General features: G+C 53.1%; 1 protein-coding gene across 3 annotated transcripts in view; it reads right to left on the minus strand.

Annotated features, from left to right (window-relative positions):
• Positions 1-16,775: 16,775 nt before the first annotated feature.
• The window catches only part of CELF5 (CUGBP Elav-like family member 5), a 48,765-nt gene continuing 44,409 nt past the window's right edge, over positions 16,776-21,131 (minus strand). For 2 of the 3 annotated variants that reach the window (XM_060007421.1, XM_060007417.1), the window contains exon 12: positions 16,776-19,520. In XM_060007421.1, the coding sequence (XP_059863404.1) occupies positions 19,505-19,520 (16 nt within the window). In that variant the 3' untranslated portion in view covers positions 16,776-19,504. The remainder of the gene's footprint in view (positions 19,521-21,131) is intronic. The other variant, XM_060007418.1, reaches the window with a different exon arrangement.

The following is a 21,131-nucleotide window of genomic DNA, read 5'->3' on the forward strand; positions in this document are numbered from 1 at the left end:
CCACAGGCTGCTGAACCCCATCCTCTTTCCTCTTCTGGATATACCGCAGTTTGACACCTGTCCTTAGCTGATCAGTGGATCCATAACCTCCTCTGTACTGGGGCTTCTACCTCTCTTGATAAGACCTCAAGTTTGCACAGAACAATTCTCCTTGTCACAGACTGCTTGACATTCCCAGGACCCTGGAGAAAGGTGATGCGGAATCACTCTCTCACCTCTGACCTCTAGCCCCAGGCCTCTTCTCCAGTTCTCAGCTCTGCCCTCCACTTGCCCTGTGACTTTAAGCAAATCACGCCATTATCTGAGCTTCCAATTTAATCATCAGGTTCTTGCCTTTCTTCATCAGAAACCCACCCACTTCCCTCCACCCCCAGGCCCCCATCATGGCTGGCCTGGATGCTGCCCTGGCCTCCCCTTGGTACCAGCTGCCACGTCAGCCTCAGACTATCCCTTCTCCCCACAGAAGCCCAAGGGAGCTTTAAAGAATGTAAAGCAGGCCCCGCCCCTCCTCTGCCCACAGCCCTCCAGCATTCCCACCTCCCTCAGGGTAAAAGCCTGAGTCCTCCCCATGGCCCACACGGGCCTGCACGACCCTGCCCCGTGTCCCCTCCCTGCCCTCCCCTCCTCCCTCTCCCCCCCTCGCTCACTCTGCTCCAGACACACAGGCCTCCTGGCTGTTCCTCGAACACGCCAGGCCCCATCCTGCCCCAGGACCTTTGCATGGGCTGTGCCTGCTGGGGACGCTCTTCCCCCTTCTCTTCTAATGAATTCTGTCATCCATCTGCCAGGTCTCAGATGAGATGTCACCTCCTCAGTGAAGCCCTCCTAGATTGCCCAGCCTAACTCAAAGACCCCAGCTCCTTAGAACCCCTTCCACAATCATAATTAAGTCCGATTTTGTGCACTGATACTTTTATTTTCCGTCTCCCTCACTGCAACATCAGCCCCAAGAGGACCGTGGTCTTTGTCTGGGTCACTGCTGTGTCCTCAGCAGGAGAACAGGACTGGAGACACAGCAGGTGTTTAATCAATGTTGGCTAAATGAGGAATGAAAAATGAAACCAATGCGCGACGCTACTCAGGGATGCGGGAACATCTCTGTCCTCATGGACCCCAAAACCTTGATACTCTATAACTCCCACTTCACCCAACCCACCTGAGTCACCTGAACCCCAGGGGCAGCAGTAATGAGGGGTCGTGGGAGGTCTTCCACCCAAGGCCCAGCTCTCCTCGGAGAACACTTGCTGAGAAGCCTGAGACGTCTAGGCCCCAAACCTATTTCCCTGATAGGGGAACCTGAGGAACACAGAGGGCGAGCCACTGGCCCAAGGTCACACAGCACACCCAGGTTCAGACCTAGAACTGGATAGGTAGGTAGAAGATTTCAGAGTTCCACTTTGGGCGGCAGGCCAGCTCCTGGAGGGACAGAGGGATGGATGGACGGCGGGGCAGACAATGGTGCACAGGCTTGTGGCTTCATACTGGCTGGAGAGCCTCAGACAGCAAACACCCAGCCCCCAGGTGCCACAGCCTGCCTTGCCCCAGAATGTCTTCTCTCCCATCAGCTGGGTCCCGACTCAGGGAACATGGCCATCCCCCTCGAAGCTTCCAGAAGGGTGCCCAGTCTTAAGGGTGGATGCTACAGGGCGCCCATTCCCTCCCCAGGGTCTGGGGGCACAGAAATGGGCAGAGATGTGGCCAGAGTCCCACAGCAGCTCAGTCTCCCGTCTCCTGTCTGTTAACCTGAGCCCCCCACCCAGCGTCCCTAGCCCCCAGACCTCGCTCTACTCAGAACTTCCTATCGTAGGCCCTGGGGCAACGGAGTCATGGCTACTGCAAGGTTTCAGATCCAGCTAACATACTGCAAACCTTCCCAGAGGACGGCCAGCCTTGGCACCCTCCTGGCCACAGACACCGGCACATTCGGACTCTTAACCGCCTCTGGGCAGCCCTGGCCACGCTTCCAGGTGGGAGACTCCGGAATGGCTTTCTCTCCATTGTCTGGCCTTGGTTTCCTCGCTCCTGACCACCTCTCCTCCATTTCCAACTGCCCAGGGAGGGGTCACTGCTGCCGCCAACCACGTCTGAACCCCCTTCACAAATGTCCAAGCGTCCCCGAATCCGAGAGGCCAGAGAACGGGGCGAGAAGCCCTTTGGCTCCCTGCTGTCCCCTCCTGCCCCCCAAGACTTCCACCCGAGGCGCAGCCGGCACTGGTGGGTGCCTTCGCACTCACCATCCACCACATCTTGGCCGTCATGTCGTAGCAGAGCTGCCATTTGACCGAGGTCTCGCCCGGCTTGCTGGACACCAGGGGCCCGGGCACCTCCATTCTTGGAAGGAGGCAAGGGCAGCCCGAGCTGCCTCACTCGGTCGGGAGCACAGGCTGGGCCGGCCGCCTAGGGTGCAGGTCCAGGGTCCAGACTTCCATAGCCCCGAGCGAGGGGCTTTCTCTGGGGGAGTCGGAAGAAGGTGCCGGGGACTCTCAGAGCTGGAGATCACAGGCTTGAGAGAGAGGGGGAGGGATGCAGATGCATTGGTCTGAAACACACCAGGCCGGTCTCTTGCAAGTGGCCACCCACAGCCCAAGGAGGCCGTCGCAGGCCGTGGAGTGTGTGTGTGTGTGTGTGTGTGTGTGTGTGTGAGAGAGAGCGCGGCCGGTACGTGGATTTGTGAATGAGCCTCTGATTGGGAATACCCCCCTCCCACCCCCGGAAGGCGTGTGGCTCGTCCTCCCCTTCCCCTGCTGATTCGCCTTCCCATCAACTCCATCAGGGAAAAAAGCTCGGGGGCTGGAGGGAGTTGGGGTGCGTGCAGCGGGGGGCCTCGACCCTCCCTCCCTCCTTCCCACCCACCCCTGTCTTGGATGCTGGCTGGGGAGGTGCCCAGGCCCCGAGGCCTCATTAACTCCAGGCGGGGCCCTGAAGCCAAGGCACAGCAGATGGTACGTTTTGAGAGGTGGGGAGAGAGGCACTCTCGGTGTACAAAGAGGGTGGCATCCGAGGGCCCTGGATTGTTGAGTCCTGGCTGTGTGATCTCGGACCAGTCCCTGGGCCTCTCTGGGCTTCACTCTCCCTGTCTTGAAGATGTCAGCTGACCACTGAGGACGTGGTACGGGTGGGGATGGGGGACGAGACAAAATGCAGACGTGCAGAGAAGGGGGTGGGATCATCATCTCACTTTTTTCCTTCCTTCTCCCAATTTCTGAGCAGAAGCCAGCCAGGGGGATTCTTTTGATCTCATCATCTAATGGTTGTTGTGCATTTATGGAGCGCCGAGGGTGTGCCTAAGCTCGATGAGAAGGGGCTGGTCCCTGCTCTGTGTGGGCTGATGCCCTGGCCCGACACTGGCAGTAGGAGAGACTGAAGGTGGACAGTAGGAAGGACCCCCTGGCCTGGCCAGGAGCTGCTGGGAGCTCTGATATGGCAGCAGCGAGGTCTGGCTGGAGAGCGTGTGGCATCTGGTTTTCCACTGGGCTTTAAGCCTGCCAATTAGGAGTGGACAGAGGGAATGGGAGATGGTGGCAGTAGGACTGGACATGAGTGGGGACCGAAGCTGACCCCTGTGGCATCGGGAGTGAGCACAGTGGCACGCTGGGAATGGCTGCCCCAGGCCCGCCCCTTCTGCTCTGCCACCAACCTGGCGGATTCTTCCTAAAACATGGCTCTGACGGGTTCTCTTTCCTGCCTACCACCCTCCATGCTCCCCAGGCCCCCACTGAGACTGGGCCTGGCTTCCTCCTGGTCCCCTCTGTCCGGCACACCCTTCCTCCTTTCGTCACCTGCGGACTCCTATGCATCCTTCAAAACCAGCCCAATATTCCCCACCTGTCCCTGAGGGTGAGAGATAGAGTCAGAGATAAAGAGAAACAGAGACACTAAGAGAGAGAGACAGAGATGGAGAGACAGAGTGAGTGAGAGAGACAGAGAGACACCCAGCCGTGCCCTGTCCACCGTCTGGGCTACACGTACACGCTCTTACCTCCCACCCTGAGAGGCTTGGATTATCAGCCACCGTTTGTTTTTTTTTAATACCTATTTATTTATTTGGCTGAGCCAGGTCTTAGTTGCTGCACGCGGGATCTTTGTTGCAACGTGCGGGATCTCTAGTTGCTGCATGCGAGATCTAGTTCCATGACCAGGGATCCAACCCCGGGCCCCCTGCATTGGGAGGGCGGAGTCTTAACCATTGGACCACCAGGGAAGTCCCTCAGCCACCTTTTTCTTGTTGGAAAGACATTGTGCAACCCACACCCTCTGGCCCTAGGTTCCAACCCTGAGCACACGGGACTGAGAGTTTCTGTGTCTGGCCTGGGGACTCCCAGAGGACAGGACCTGGGTCTGAGCCCTAGCTGGGACTCCCACACACAACAGGCTCCACCGATCCCTGACCAAGCGCAAGGGTGTGGATCCGATTTGATTATTCAGATCACTGTTATTAACAGCAACTGTTTCTTGACCACCTACCACACGCCAGAAGCCGTGTAAGGTCAGTACAGACAGGAAAACGGAGGCTCCGAGAAGTTTAGTCACGAACCCAGGGACACACAGCAAGTAGAACTCACTTCTGTGATTTGGGGGGGATGCCGAACACCTACCCAGCTTCCACCCTCGCCTCCTTCGGGTCTCAGCTCAGATGACACCTCCTAAGACGCCCGCCCAGCCCCCTGCTTAATAGTGCTTGCCACCACGCACATGCAGCCCCCTCCCAGCTTTATTTCCCTTAATCACTTTACTTATTGATTGTCTGTGGCCCCCAGCTGGAGGGGGGGGGATGTCAGCTTTTGTCTGTCTTCTTCACGGCTTTGGCCACAGTGTCCGGAACAGTGCCTGGCACAGAGTAGGCTCTCGGTAATCTATTTGTTGAAATGAATGAATGAGCGGGTCAGGGTTTTGCAAACATTGGCATTTCCTGTTGACTCTCCCCAAAGGCATTTTCCTCTTGGCACAAAAGCTGCAGGCCTGGCAAGGGGGGTGGGGAGGGGCAAGGGGCCGGGCATGGCTCTCGTGGCCCCAAGCGGGGCCACGCCTCGGCCAGCTTGCCCAGCTGAGGCCGGCAGGGCCCAGCCCGGCGGACGCGGTTCACCCACACGGAGGCCCCCGTCCCGTAACTATAATTTGCCTCAGTACCTTGTGATCGTAGGAGACCGTTACCCCCACAGATGTGCAGTGGGGGTCAGCCATTCAGACAGTGGGTCAGAGCCCCGTGGCGGAAGGCAGATGTAGGAGGTGGCTTTCAAACAGGAAGAGCGAGGGAAGGAGACTTCACAGGGAGAGCCAGGGAGAAACAGAGGGGCTGAGACAAAGAGAGACACAGAGAGACAGACAGAGAGACAGAACAAGAAAGGCCTAGAGACCCAGCCATGCCCTGTGCGACAGGGGAGCTGGTGAGGCTGCTGGGCACCCCTCCCCCCCCCACATCCGGTCGAGGGGCCTGACTCGTCAGCTACATCTCCATTCAAGGAAACTGAGACCCCTGCGGGCCAGCTGCATGCCCAAAGCCTCAGTGGCAGCTGAGCTGGACCAGGGCCCAGTGAGGGTCCCCCCAGCACCTCCCCCACTTCCCACCCCCCAATCCCAAGGACAGAGGGCCCAGGGCCACTCTGAACCTCAGTTTCCCCAGATGCCAAAAGAGGAGGTTAGGTAGGAAAGCCCCCTTCAACCTCCTGCCACTCACAGACCACCCACCCCCTTTTGTCTGTGTCCGAGTATTACCGAACATTTTCCTTTCCATCCGACCGTTTCTAGAAAAAGACTTGGATGTGTTTAAAGAGAAAAGTACAACTCACCACTACAGGCTGCCACCAGTCAAGGTCAGCTGAAAAGATAAATACAATAAAAATCCTCCCCAGTCCTATCCAACTCTAAGCAGAAAACAAGCCTGAAGCCTGTTCTGTCTTTCCTAAAAAGATGATCAAGCATTAAAGAGGTGTTGTAGACGGGCTGGGAGACCCCAAAGGCCACAGGACAAGATCAAATGATCTAACAAATGTGTAACTGGAATCTCAGAAGGACAAGGAAAAGTGGGCAGAAGGATATTTTGAGAGAGAATGGCCCAGCATTGGAAGCTCAGAGTCCTAACCACTGGACCACCCGGGGATTCCCTCAATTGACTTAAAAGAGAGAGAGAGAGAGAGAGAGAATGGCCCAATAATTTTCCAAAATTTAAGACACCGAATCACAGTTCCAAGAAGCTCAGAAAATACCAAACGGAATAAATATTCCCACAAATACATAGCCAGACATGTCATACTCAAAACGCAGAAATTTGAAAATGAAGAGAAAATTCTTGAAGGCAGCTGAGGAGAAAAAGACACATGGCTTACAGAGGGGCAAAGACAAGAATGATCACAGACTTAATTGTGAAAAAAAAAGGATGTCTTTAAAGTGCTGATAGGAAAAGACTGTCCACCCAGAAGCTTATACCCAGTGAAAATATCATTTGAATATGGAGGGGAAATAAAGGCTTTTCCAGCAAACAAAAGCTGAGGAAATTCATGATTAGCAAGACACCCATTTTAAATACAAAGACATAGATAAGACTAAAAGGATGGGGGAAATATACCAAGAAAATAGTCATTTAAAATATACTGGGGGGCTTCCCTGGTGGCGCAGTGGTTAAGAACCCGCCTGCCAATGCAGGGGACACGGGTTCGAGCCCTGTTTCGGGAAGATCCCACACGTCACGGAGCAACTAAACCCGTGCGCCACAACTACTGAGCCCGTGTGCCACAACTACTGAAGCCCGCGCGCCTAGAGCCCGTGCTCCGCAACAAGAGAAGCCACTGCAATGAGAAGCCCGCGCACTGCAACGAAGAGTAGCCCCCGCTCACCGAAACTAGAGGAAGCCCGCGCGCAGGCAAAAATAAAATAAATAAATAAATAAAATTTTAAAAGCAGACAAAGCAGACATCATAGCAAGGGACATATATGATAAAAGGGCCAATTTACCCATCTTGAATGTGTATGCATCTCACCACATACAACCAGCAAACAATCCAACAATATACAGTCAAGACGCACAAAACAAAAACTGATAAAGATGAAAGGAAAAGTGACAGATCTACAATTATACTTGGAGACTTCAAACTATGCTCTCAGCAGTTGGTGGAAAAAGTAGACAGAAAATCTGCAAAGAACTAGAAGACCTTGATAACATTATCAACCAACTTGAAATGGTATTTCTAGAACACTCCACCCAACAACAGCAGAATATACATCGTTTTCAAGTTAACATGGGACCTTCAACAAGATAGACCATATTCTTTAATCATACGCACCAAGGTAGGTCATAAAACGAACCTTAAATTTAAGAAAAGTCAAATCATCCGAAGTATGTAACAAAATTAAACTAGATATCAGTAACTATGTGAAAAAAAATCAGAAAGCTATGTGAAAAAAATCTCCAAAGATCTGGAGATTAAACCGTAAACTTCTTACTAACCTATATGGAAGAGCCATGAGAAAATACTTTTTATTCAATGAAAATGAAAATCAAAATTTGTGAGATGTAGCTAAAACAGTGCTTAGGAGAAAAATCATAGCATTAAATGCTTATATTATAAATTATATGAATGTACTTAATGTCATTGAGCTGTACGCCTAAAATGGTTAAAATGGTAAATTTTATGCTACATGTATTTAACTACAATTGGAAAAACCACAAGGAAGGAAAAAGTAACCTAACCGTGGGAGTGACGCCATCACCTTCGCATATTCCATTGGTTAGAGCAAGTCGCAGGCCCCTCCCACACTCAAGGGGAGGGGGTGACTCCCCAGTCTGGGCGCGGGGCAGATACGGAAGCTCTTTTCTCTGCACCGGACAGACCTTCCCAGCTCAGGACCGTTTTACCCGACCTCCAGCCCTGCACAATCTCTCCATCAGGTTTCCAGCTGGATTTCATCCTCCTACCATCGCACGACGTGACGCTCGCTCATGCCTTTCCTGTAGCCAAGAGTGCCCTCCTCTGGCCCTTGACCTTCATCCCTGTCTTTCCAGGCCCCACTCAAATGCCACCTCCCCCTGGAAACCTTCCATTACCACCAGAGGCCGTGACCTGGGGTTTGCTCAGGCATATTTCTTTCTTTGACTCTCAATTTCCCCATCTGTACAATGGATCCAATGATGTCCTCTTTGCGGCTTTGTTGTGAGGTCCCAATGCAATGTCAGATGTCTCCAAGCCAGGGTTCTGGGCATGGGACATTCCTTCCTTCTTTCCTTCCTTCCTCAGACTTTTATTGAGCACCTGCTGTATGCCAGGTCCTGTACTGAGCTCTGGGGGACATAGCACAATCAAGGCAGACCCCAGATTCTCCCAAGGGGAATTCTGGGGGGCCCTGGCCTCATCTAAGCCACACCATTGCCCGCCTGGAAGCCGGCACAAGCCTCCTCTATTTACATAGTGGGCAGTTTGCTCTTCACACAACAGCCAGAGGGAAACTAAAAGATGCAGATGTGATTGTCTCACCTCTCCCTCCTATAAAACACTCCATGGCTCCCTATTGCCTTTGGGATAGAGACCAATATCTCTACCAGGTCTACAGGGCCTGTGATGCCTGAAAGTTAGCCCCCTGCTAACTTATCCCACCCCCACTCGCTGTGAGTGGAAAGGAGGTGATATCCAGGGAAAAGAGGGTTCTAGGCAAAGGGCTCAGCCAGTGCAAAGAGTCTGAGGGAGAGCCATGCCTGGCATGGTGGAAGATCAGCGAAGAGGACAGTGTGTCTGGGGCAGAGTGAGCGAGGCGGAGAGAGGGAGGAGGGGAGGGCAGGGAGGGGACGGGGCAGGCCGTGCAGGGCCTTGTGGGCCGCCGGAAGGACTTGGGCTTTTACCCCCAGGGAGGTGGGACCCTGGAGGGCTGTGGGCAGAGGAGAGGCAGGGCGTGACTCAGGTGCTCACAGGCGCCCCCTGGTGGCTGCTTCGAAGAGGACAGACGGGGGGCGCCGGTGAGGACTGGAGCCGAGGGCCTGGATGGAGGGGACTGAGCTGGTCCAGGTGGGAGATCCTAGGGCTGCGTCAAGGGGAGGCAGAGGTGGGGGGAGAAGTGCGCAGATTTAAGACAGACTTTTGAAGGCAGAGGCGACAGGACTTCCTAATAGATTGGTTATGGAGTGAGCAAGCAAGAAGTCAAGGATAACATCAAGATATCTGTCCCCAGCACCTGGAAGGATGGAACTGCCATCTGCAGACATGGAGACGACGTGGGAGCAGCAGGGCTGGGGACCAGGAACAGTTTCGACCTAATGAACATCCGCCTGGAGATGTCAGGTGGATTCATAGATCTGGGGGGCTGGGCTCCTTTGAGGCTTGGATAGGGGGGCAGACAGGCAGAGAGAGTAGGCCCTTGTTCCCGTGGGCTGGCTGAGGGCCTAGGGCTCTTTTTGGACCCTATCCCCAGAGCCCTCTACACACCCGCACACCCACCCACTCAGGGCCCTCTGTCTGGGCCCTGGAGCTGTCCGCGACCCCCGGTGCTGAAGCTCCAGCTCCAGGCAAGAAGCCGGCGCTGGACAAGTGCCTGGCAGGGAGTGCGCGCGCCAAACGCATCCCTGACTTCACCCACGAAAGCAACACTCTTTCGGTGCTATTAGTCTGAGTTGGTTTCTATGCCTCGCACATCCCAACCTGTATTGTACAGACCCCCAAAGAGACGCAGGTGTGTGTCGCTCTAAATCTATTCCAAACTCCTTACTCTATAGGAGGTTACTGCGCCTTTAAGTATCACTGACTGCGTCACTCCTGACGTCACAATCACCCAGGCTCCAAAGACAGGCCTGAGTTCAGGCTGTGGATTGGCTGATGGATCATGAATATGTAGATAACCTCCACCTCTACCTCGTTCTGGTAGGCTCAGGAAAGAGGGGGCGGAGAGGAGGCGGGTCTGGGGCGGGGCGATACGCTGGGGGCGTGGTCAGGGGGTGTTTGGGTGCATTTTGTTCCCGGCTGTGTCTCCAGTAACTACCTACAGCAGCGCCCGGCAAACCGCAGGCGCTCAGTAAATGCCTGTTGACGTTCGAATCCAGTAGGAGTGATGTCCGAGAGTTCACGTTTCTGATTCGGGAGGTCCTGTGTTGCCTTCTCTCAATGTTATATTATAATGACAACGGCTGTTATTCGTGTGCATTAATCTTCTTGATCGTATCAACAATCCTGGATGGTGCATAGTATTTTACAGATGAGGAAACTGAGGCTTGGAAAGAGAATGAGGTTGTTCAAGGGCACGCACACCTTGAATAGCTCAGCAGAAACTGAGGACCCAGATGTGAGCATGCCGGTCTCCGTCCTCGTGGCCCTCACGTCCGTCCAGTGACACCCTGTTTGACCACCACGTGCCCTGCTTGCATCCTCTGTGTAGCTTTGAGGCCAACCAGGCTGAAGGGCTCCCTGTTCTGTCACTAGGGCCCGGGTCATTCCCAACTCTACACCTTGGCCACTACCGTTCCCTGTGCTCGGAAGATTACCTGTGCCTCCACCCCAACCCAGCGCCTCAGAACTCCAGGGTAGGAGAGTTTCCCGGCGTGGGAAACCGCACGTGCAATGGCCCGGCAGCTGGACCACATTCAATCTGGAGAGAGGAGGGGGCAGTAGGGAGGTGGGGCTGATCCCACAGGCTTTAAGGGACGGGCTAAGAAATTTGGGAAAGGTAGCTTTTATGTCCCAGGAGAGAGCCCAGGGATCTCCTCACCACCTCATCTAGCCCCCAGCGCGCGCGCGGCACACGTTGGGTGCTCAATATATGCTTGTGGCATTTCAAGTGAAGGCTCCAGTACTACTGAACGAAGGCGTGAGTCTCTGCTGTCCCCTGCTGGTGGCCAGCAGTGAAGCCTCTGGAAAGTGAATTTTCCGCGGGATTGATTTATTTTGACACTTCTGTAGTGCTTACTCTGGGCTTTGTAAATATTAACTCGTTCATCCCCACAACAGCCCTCAGAAGCGTGCCCGATTAGACTCATTTTCCAGAGGTGGGGGGGATTGAGCTGAAGAGAGATCGGCCACTGGTCTCATAAATGTCATAACTGGGATTCAAACCCTGGGCAGTCTCCAGACTTAAGCTCAAGCTTCCAGACTTAAGCACTATGAGTTTAGGACATTTAGCGAGCAGATACTATGTGCTTGGCTCTAGGGAATAGAAGAGTAAATAAAACAGGACAGGCACCGATGACCTGCTATTTTAGTTACTGTAGCTTTATAATGGGTCTTACTGTTGTATAGGGTAGTGTGGCGCAGAGGTCCAGTGGGCAGGCTCTGCAGCCAGCCACCCAACCTCTCTGTATTTCCATTATCTATCTGTGAACTAGATCCGACCACCTGGGGTTGCTGCGGTGATTAAATGAGTTAATCCTAATAACTAAAGCACTGGGAACAGTGCCTGGCACATAGTATATGCTCAATAAACAGTCATTCATTTTGGTACATTCCAGCCTTGCTTCGCTTACAATTCAATTATGCACATGAACTTGAGAATCGGTTTATCCACTTCCAAGGAAACTATTGCAAGGATCTGAACTGTGATGATGTTCAAGGTTCATCAGGGAGAGAACTGATCCTTTAAGATCGTGAGTTGCCCTGGCTACCTCCGTCATCCACTTCACCACTTGTCTGTTTTTTGGTTTTTTGTTTGTTGGTTGTTTTTTTAAAAAATGTATATCAGTAAAATGTTACCGTTTTCTCTCTGCAGATTTTTCTGAGGTTTATTCCACGTACTTTGTAGTTTCTGTCGTTGTAGTTGATGAGGTTTTGCTGATGTGTTAGTTACCATTGCTGCATGATGAATTACCTTAAAACTTTGTGGCTTAAAACATTTATTATCTCAGTTTCAGAAATCTGGGGTGCTCAGCTGGGTCCTCTGCTTCAGGGTCTCCCACAGGCTGCAATCAAGGTGTTGTGCTGGGCTGGGGTCTCATCTGAAGGCTCGACTGAGGCAGGATCTGCTTCCAAGCCTATGTGGTTGCTGGTAGACTTCAGTTCCTCGCTGGCTGTTGGCTGGAGGCTGCCCCACCCCATTCCTTGCTCTGAGGGTCTCTCCGAAGGGCAGTGGAGCAGTTGAGTTACATGTAGGTACTTTCCCCCAAATAACTCTCACACCTGTCTTTCCCATTCTTTCATCTTTAAAAAAAAGTATTTAAACCTAATTATTAATTTCCTGAAAAATAAATATATTCACCTTGTAAAGATTGCAGCTGAGGTTCAACTCTGCTTAATCTTGGCCTCTAATTCTTCACTCCCCCCAAAGCCACCCCGTCGTCATTTTGGTGAATACACTTCTAGCCTTTTCTTTTTTTAAAATAAATTTATTTATTTACTTATTTAGTTTTGGCTGAATTAGGTCTTCATTGCTGTGTGCGGGCTTTCTCTAGTTGAGGCGAGCAGGGGCTACTCTTTGTTGTGGTGCGTGGGCTTCTCATTGCAGTGGCTTCTCTTGTTGTGGAGCACAGGCTCTAGGCACACGGGCTTCAGTAGTTGTGGCACATGGGCTCAGTAGTTATGGCACACGGGCTTATTTATTCTGTGGCATGTGGGATCTTCCCGGACCAGGGCTTGAACCCGTTTCCCCTGCATTGGCACACGGATTCTTAACAACTGCACCACCAGGGAAGTCCACGTCTAGCCTTTCCTTCTCATTCTTTTTTTTTTTTTTAAGATTTTTTTTTGATGTGGACCATTTTTAAAGTCTTTATTGAAATGGCTACAATATTGCTTCTGTTTTATGCTTTGGTTCCCTGCCCATGAGGGATGTGGGATCTCAGCTCCCTAACCAGGGATTAAACCTGCACGCCCTGCATTGGAAGGCGAAGTCTCAACCACTGGACCACCAGGGAAGTCCCATCTTCTCATTCTTACAATCATATACACGTCCTCAGAGAGAATGTTTTAAATATATATATTCTTCTTTCTCTCTCTCTAGTTCTCTCACCACCACCACCACCCCCACATTGGATCACACTCTCTCTGGAGGAAGCCAGCTGCCACGTCATGAGCAGCCCTATGGCGAGGTCCACGTGGTGAGGAACTGAGGCCTCCGGCCAACAGCCATGGGAGGGAACCAGCTTGGAAGCAGCTCCTCCAGCCCCAGTCGAGCCTTCAGATGAGGCAGCCCTGGCTGATGTCTTGACTGTGACCTCCTGAGGGACCCTGAGCCAGAACCCCTCAGCTAATTTACTCCTGGATTCCTGACCCATAGAAACTGGGTGAAATAATAGATGTGTAGTGTTTTAAGCAGCTACATTTTGGGGTGGAGGGGGTTAATTTGTTATGCAGCAACAGCTAACTGATATGCCCTGGGTGTCACTTAGCCTATTCCCCCTGCATGAACACCTACATGACAGCCTGGGCTCAGCCATCCCAAGCACAACCCTATTCTTCTCAGGTAGAATCTCTGTCTTGCACGGGTGCACATTCTAAATGTTTAATGACTCTGAGTTAAATTTATTTATGTACTTTTTTTTTTTTTCGTGCGCTGCAAGGCTTGAGGGATCTTAGTTCCCCAACCAGGGATCAAACCCGGGCCCCAGCAGTGAAAGCGCCAAGTCCTAACCACTGGACCGCCAGGGAATTCCCTGACTTTGAGTTAAATTTAAAAGCTTAAATTGGACTATCGCAAATAACAACTTGAATAACAATACATTCAAATTGAAGCCACCACACAGGACAGGGAATTGGGATAGTATAGTGGTTAAGAGACTAGCCTGAGAGCCTGGGTTCAATTACCGCTGTGCAGCCTCGGGGAGGTCACTTAACCTCTCTGGGCTTCAGTTTACTGGCTCATAAAGTGGGACCATTAATAGGACATACCTCACAAGGCTGTGGCAGGTTGAGTTATGTCGTGTAAGATGTTGAGGCTAGTGTTGTCCGAGAGAACTTCCCAAGTGATGGATGTGTGACTCTTGAGCCCCTGAAATGTGGCTTAGTGTGACTGAGGAAGTAAAGTAATAATTTGATAAATAGATTGAAATGTAAATAGCCACAGGTGGCTAGTAGCTGCTATATTGGATGACACAGGCTTGAAACAATGCTTGGCAAATAGTAAGTGCTTAATAAATGCTTGGTAGGAATATTATTCTGCCCATGTTCTCCAGAGTGCCAATTTACACCCCACCGGCAGCACAGAGGTCACCCAGGTATCCTCCTAACACCCCAACCTGATCACACCCCTCCCTTGCTCAAAATCCTCTGTAGCTCCGAACTGACATCAAGATAATGTCCCAGGGACTTCCCTGGCGGTCCAGTGGTTAGGGCTCCACGCTTCCACTGCAGGGGGCACGGGTTCGATCCTTGGCCAGGGAACTAAGATCCCGCATGCCACGTGGCACGGCCAAATAAAATAAAATAAAATAAAAATTCTCCCAGATTTGCTGGTCTCATTGTGATTACAACTTTTAGCGTACTTGAGAATTACTTTTTCTTGTGGGGATAGGGTACTTTTGATTTTTTGTCCAAAAGTACTTTCTCCTTGATTGAAACCTTGGGTGGGCGGGGACAAGGTCCGGCACACAGAAGGTGCTCAGTCGCAAAAGAACCTCTGTAACCCAGCCCCTGTCATCTCTGCATCCATCTCTTCACCCAGTGCTGTGGTCTCAGCCAATGATCCAATGACCACAACATGCCAAGCCTCTGAGCCTTTGCCCAGGCTGTTCCTTCCACCTGGAAAACCCTTCCAGGTGGACTCAGACTCACCTTTCCAGCTCCCACTCCAGATGGGCCTCGTTCTCTCTGCTGGAGCTGGAGCAAAGCACTTCCTGTCTCTGAGCCTCAGTCTCCTCAACTGTAAAATGGGATGAGTCCTTGGTAAGATTAAAAGACATCGTTTCTGCAAAGCCCCTGGCAGGATATTAAGTAGCTCATTAAATCGAGTGGTTAGTACCCCTCCCATGAATTTGGGAAGGCTCAGCTTTGGTGTGGCCATCCCCCCTACTCACACCCCTACTCCAGGATTTTACCCTGGAGCCCATGGTTCCCCATCCCAGCTCTCAGGAATTTTTTCCTTTATGACCTTTGAGGCTTTCACTGGGGTGGGGCAGGGGCCTCAAACTGCTCTGTTTTTTCAGCCAAAGCCACATCATCTCTTAGATCTTATCTCCTCCAGGTCTCACCTCTTTGGTACATTTCTGGGTCCTTGACTGTGTCAGGTCCAATGCGGGGATTTCTCCCTCAACATTCCAACTCAAATCTATTGTGTAACAAGTATTGGTGAGGATGCGCAGAAACAGGAACTCTCACGTGTTGCTGGTGGGAACACAGTTACCAGGACCCAGCAATTCCACTCCTAGGTATGTACCTGAGAGAACTGAAACGGATGTTCAGACAGAAACATGCACACGAATAATTACAGCAGCATGATTCACAATGGCCAAAAGGTGGAACCAAGGGCCCACACACTGGAACATCACTCAGCCATGAAAAGGAGAGAAGCCCTGACAGTCGCTACAACGTGGATGGACCCTGAGAACACGATGCTCAGTGAGAGAAGCCAGATACAGAAGGACACACAGGGTGTGATTCCACCGATGGGAAACGTCCAGAACAGGCCAATCTGCAGAGACAGAGAGTGGATTCATGGTTGTCAGGGGCTGGGGGAGGGGAACGGGGCGGGGGTGAGTGCTCATGGGGACGGAGCTTCTTTTTGAGGTGATGAAAACCTTCTGGAACTAGATAGGGGTGATGGTTGCACAACCTTGTGAATGTACTTAATACACTGAATTGTACACTTCGAAATGGTAAAAATGGTGAAATTTATGTTGCATGAATTTTTACCCCAATTGCAAAAATGTGTAATGAATAGTGAGTGTCCTTGAGGGCAGAGCCCAGAACCATCTGGTCACTGCTGCGTCCCTGGTGGCCAGCACAGGGTCAGGCACTCAGTAGCCGTTCAATAAACGTTTGTTGAATGAATGAATGAATGTGTGAATCAACAAACACAGGCACCGGCTCTTCTTGAAAAAGAACACTCCATTTCTTCAATGTCTGGATGAATCCGTCCGAATCCTGGCCATGGGAATGTCAGACCCTTTTCCTCCCGCACCCCTTCACTCTAAATCCGATTTATCTCTAGCCCAGGCACCCGATCCAGCCAGATGTACTTCGTCTTTTTCGACAAGAGAGGGCAAATGAGGGAGGACCCAGTCCTTTAGCAAGTAAAATTTTTATTAAATAAACTTTCAGTTTCTCCAGACCAAAGAGAGGCGTTTTGGACATGAAGATGAAGTCTGCAGCTTCTCACCTGAAACACGCCACAGTGACAGGGACCTCGAGATTCAAACCAAGTCAACCCAAAGTTCCCTCCAAGTCTTTTTCTCCTCTTTCTTTCTCTCTCTGTGTGCGTGTGTGTGTGGCGCGGTTTGTCTCCAAAAGTCGGTTTGCAAGTTGAAACTTCATGAAATTACTTGTAGCAGAAATAAAGTACATCGTACAAATCACGTAGGTCTTTGATGTGGAGTATAAAAATGGTATTTACAGCCGGTAAACATGGACCAGAGGACACACGCCACTGCACGCCAGCACGCACTCCTAAGCAGGCCTGGCGGGGGCTGGGCGGGACAGACACGGCCGAGGCCCCGCCACCCCTGAGCACACGCGCACGCACACGCAGACGCACAGGACACAGGCGCACTAGACAGGGTCTCGGAACAATTATCAAACTCTGGAATATCGAAACAGGTTGGTCAGAAGATATTTTTTCTTTTTCTTTTTTTTTTCTTTTTTCTTTTTTTTTTGCTATTTCTTTTTTCTTTTTTTTTTTTTCTGGGTCGGTCAACACATTTTGGTAGAAACAAAAGGGAATGCTTTGTTTTTCTTTTCAAAAAAATTTTTTTTCTTGAGTTTATGAAGTTCACTGGTGCCTCGTCTGGCGCGAGGCCCCACCGGATGTCCAAAAAACAAAAACAAAAAAAACCCGAACTTGACTCTGTGCTTCAAGGGGGGTTTTCACGGTTTGGGTAGCTATACAGAGGCACCCCACAGGATTTCCCTCCCCACCCCAACTAGGAAACAAAAATCCACTGTCGTTTGATTTTTTTCCCCCCATTTCTTTTCTTCTTTGTACCTGCTCAGAAAGATTAAAAAAACAAAAAAAACTTTGTAGAGGTATCTCCGGTGAAGGGATGCTGAGCCCGTGCAAGCTGGGCTTGTCCAGTGCACGTGGCGATCTTGGTCATGAGATTGTGAATTCCAGGCTGGTGATCCAAAGGCAGGGAGGGTGGCCGCCTACCCTTGGGAAGGGGCTCCAGGGGTGGGGGGCTCCCCCGACCCTGTCTGTCCCCGACGGAAAGCTAAGGGCTATTGGTCACATGAGTAAGGCTATGACTGGGGAGGGGAAAGGGTGGGAGAGGCCAAGGGGTCTGTTTTGTGCCTACAACTGGGGAAGGCAGGGCCCTGGAACGAAGGGGATGGGGGTTCCAGAAGCTGCAGCTAGGACCAGGGACACTGAAGCCGGCTGAGCCCACAGGCTCGCGAGAATCGTCGATGGCGGGGGGAGGGGGGTGTCAAAAGTCCTGGAGGTATATCGCGTTGGCTGATGATTCCCAGTGCTTGGCCGGCGCCCTGGTCTGACATGACAGCGGGAGGTGGGGGACACTGGGCTGCCCCGCCAGCCTCAGCCCTTCTGAGCGTCCCTGCTGAGTGACCGGCCCAGGGTCACCTTCTCTTGGATGGAAGGAAGTCGGAAAAGTTTGGTCCCTTGATCTATACTCAAAAAATATATATACTGTCTATAGCTCTATATATATATGCATATATATATATAGGAAAAGTTGCGATTTCATTTGGGGAAGCCACAAAGGTTGTGTGTGTGGGAGGAAGGTGGGAGCGAGGAAATCTCCCAGGAGGGGGCAGTGAACCCCTTGGCCCCCAACTCAGGAGTCCCCCGCAGACCATGAAGCCCCCTCCCCATTCCATGTGGCCTTGGGCAGCGTTTCACATTACGGGGAGGGGGTCAAGGGGGAAGGGGGGGGCTGGTGTCCAAACTCAGTTGTAATTTACGTAAAAGTCCTGGATCGGTTGGAAGTGGGAAGGCCCCTCACCTGGCGGAGAAGGGAGGGGCGTTAGGGCGCGGCGCTGGGAGCAGGAGAGTCACGTCGGCCGACAACACCACCTCCCACCCACCCCCCTGCCCTGGCCAGGCTGGGGTCTGGGAACCAAGGGCCCCCACCTTTGCAGAAAGAGTCCATTTCGGGGTCTGGAGGCTGACACACCCGGCTTGGAAGGGACCGAGGGTCGCCAAGCCCGTGTCCTCATCCGGCCACTGGGGACAAACATTTCTTTCTGCCTCCTCTTCCCAGCTCCCTGCCCCTGAAGCTCCACGAAGCGGTTCCCCGCCCCCATTTCTGTTCATTCGTGGTGCTGGAAACAGTGTCTGGCGCACAGTAGGTGCTTAGTGAGGATTTGCTGTCAGCATGTTCAAAGCACGCCGATATCCTGTTGTTGGCTTCTGGTGGCGGATTTCCGCGAGCGCGCCCCCGACGACCCACGACCCGGTGACTGAACACCCTCGAATCTGTGGGTGCTGCCCCGGCAGGGTCTGGGAACGGCCCCTCACTGAGCACCTGCTTCGCACCAGACCCCAGAGGAGCCTCTGGGATGATGATGGTGACGGCGGTTAAGAGGAAAATATCAAAACGACTTCTCCAGAGCTTTCCAGGTGGCTGGTCCTGGGCTCAGCCGGGAAAACACCGAGTGCCCCGTGACTCCGCCCCGCGACCCCTGGAGGAGGCCACAGGCACGGGCCCATTTCACAGATGAGGCTTGCCACGGCTTGGGCTCACTTATAAGTTTCCCCATTGGCCCCTGAGGCTCACGGCTCATTCCCCAAAGAAGCGATGAGTTGACAGAGGTGTTCACTCTGATGGCACAAACACTCTTGGGGATTTGCTCATCTGTTCGAGGGGATTTCCGACACACACCCCCCGCCGCATGCTGTCGGGTGGGGCAAATATTCCACTCTCCCATCAACCCACTGGGTATGAGTTATGCCAAATGAAGAGCTCCCAGAGGGGCCCAGCTGAGAGAACAGATTCTTAGGACAGGACAGAAACACCTCCCCAGAGCCCGCCCCCATCCCAGACCAAGCCCCATCTCTCAGGTGAACTTTTTTTCATCCTTCAAAGCCTTCTCCAGGAAGGATTCCCTAACTACCCTCCCCAACCCCATCCTACTGCTCCGGTTCCAGCCCTGACCACGGGGGTGGGGGGTGGGGGGGGATTGGGGGTGTCTTCGTCCAGCTCTGTCCCCGTCAACCAAACCTGGGGGCTCCTTGTAGCCTCTTGCAGCATCCCCCCAGCCTCGGGAGGGTTTGGAGAATGAGGAGGGGGGTGCGGACAAGACCGGGGTGGGGGCGGGAGCAGGGGCGGGGCCGCCTGGCGGCTCACCTGGGCCAAGCCCGCAGCCTCGGGGCGCTGTGGGCCGGTCAGTAGGGGTGTCCCGGATCTTTGGGCCGCTTCAGCTGCACTTTGAGCCTCTTCATGCCGATCTGAAAGCCGTTCATGGCCTGGATGGCGGTCTGCGCGCTGGCCGGGTTGTCAAAGCTCACGAAGCCTGCGGAGACCGGGGTGGACCCACGATGGAGGGCAACGCGGGCGTCCTCTGCTCGCTCCAGCGCTGCAGCCCTGGCTGCCCGGCTCGCGGGGTCCTGGGGGCGGGGGTGTACGCTCGCAGGGGCAGACGGCCCAGGGAGGTGGGAGGGCTTCGCAGAGCACACACAGCAGCCCTGGCCTGGTTCTGACACGCGCTGGGCTTGCGTGCCTGCGGGACGGGGCGCTCACTCCTTACCTGGGCTCTGCTCTGCTGAGACTTCCCAACTGACGTGGGGGACAGGCTGGGTCTCTGGGGGCCCCGGGAGGGCCATGTTCTCCCTCCCCAGACCCCATGCCTGCCTCCTTCGAGGCTCTGGATGCCCACCCTGTGCCTCCTCTGAGATCTCTATCCATCTGGGGTCTTGTCTGCCCATGTGACTGTGTCTGTCTGTCTGTCCTTGTCTCTCTGTTTCTCTGTGTCTTTGTGTGTGTGTGTGTGTCTTTGTGTTTCTTCTCTCTGTTCCTCCCTTTCTGTCTCTTCTCTTTTGGTCTCTGTCTCTCTTTCCAGTCCCAGACCCCCCCTCACCCTGGGCCATCAGAAACACTCCAGCATCCCCCCACCCCCGCCTTAAGCTTCCACCAGCATGACACCCTCCACCTGGCCCTACTCCTGCCCCTCACATGTTGGTCCTCACAGACTTCCTGGGGGACTGTGCAGAGACCACAGGGGCTGGGGAGGTCCTCCAGGGGGAGAGGACTGCATGTGCGGGCATTTGGGGGCAGGATACCTGAGCTCCATGGGAGAGGCTGGGTGGGAGGTCATGCAGAGAGATGGTGGGGTCAGGGCTGAGGGGTCTGGCTGAGGCCCATGGGGAGCCATAGGGGAATCTGGAGCTGGGGTGGGTGGATGTCTTCACACCACCCACACCTCCCATTACATAGAGGAGGAAACTGAGGCTCAGAGAAGGCATGTGACCCCCTGACTGCTGAATGTGACAGAGTAGGTTTTCCTCCAGAAATTTCCTTCTTCTTCCTGGAAGCAGGATGTAGAGGAGAGAGCCTGGGCACTGGAGGGGGAGGGGGGTGTCCCTAACTTGCTGTGTGACCTCAAGCATGTCGCTTGACCATTCTGTGCCTCTCTTTCCTCCCCATGTAAATTGGGATAATTCTTCCCTTTTATGGTTGGATAACGAGTATATACAGGAGGTGCTTAATAAATAGTCAAAAGTCGACCCTTCCAAGAGGACAGGGTGGGTTCAGAGCCCAGATTTTGGAGTCAAACAGACTGGTTCTAACCTCGGTTCTGCCTCTTTGCTGCCGTGTGACTTTGGACAAGTTACATGCCTCTCTGAGCCTTAATGTCCTCTGTTTCTGGGGACAAGGAAGTTCTCCCCACAGCCCACAAGGCCCTGCATGACCTGCCCCGTCCCCTCCCTGCCCTCCCCCCTCCCTCTTCTCCCCCTCGCTCACTCTGCTCCAGCCACACGGGCCTCCTCGCTGTTGCTCCAACATGCCAGGCACTGTCCTGCCCCAGGGCCTTTGCACATGCGGTTCCCTCTGCCTAGAACACTCTTCTCCAAGACACCCCATGGCTGGCTCCTCATCATTCAGGTCTCAGTTGAAGTGTTGCCTC

This window comes from Delphinus delphis, chromosome 3 (genome assembly GCF_949987515.2).
Source record: "Delphinus delphis chromosome 3, mDelDel1.2, whole genome shotgun sequence".
Classification (NCBI taxonomy): domain Eukaryota; kingdom Metazoa; phylum Chordata; class Mammalia; order Artiodactyla; family Delphinidae; genus Delphinus; species Delphinus delphis.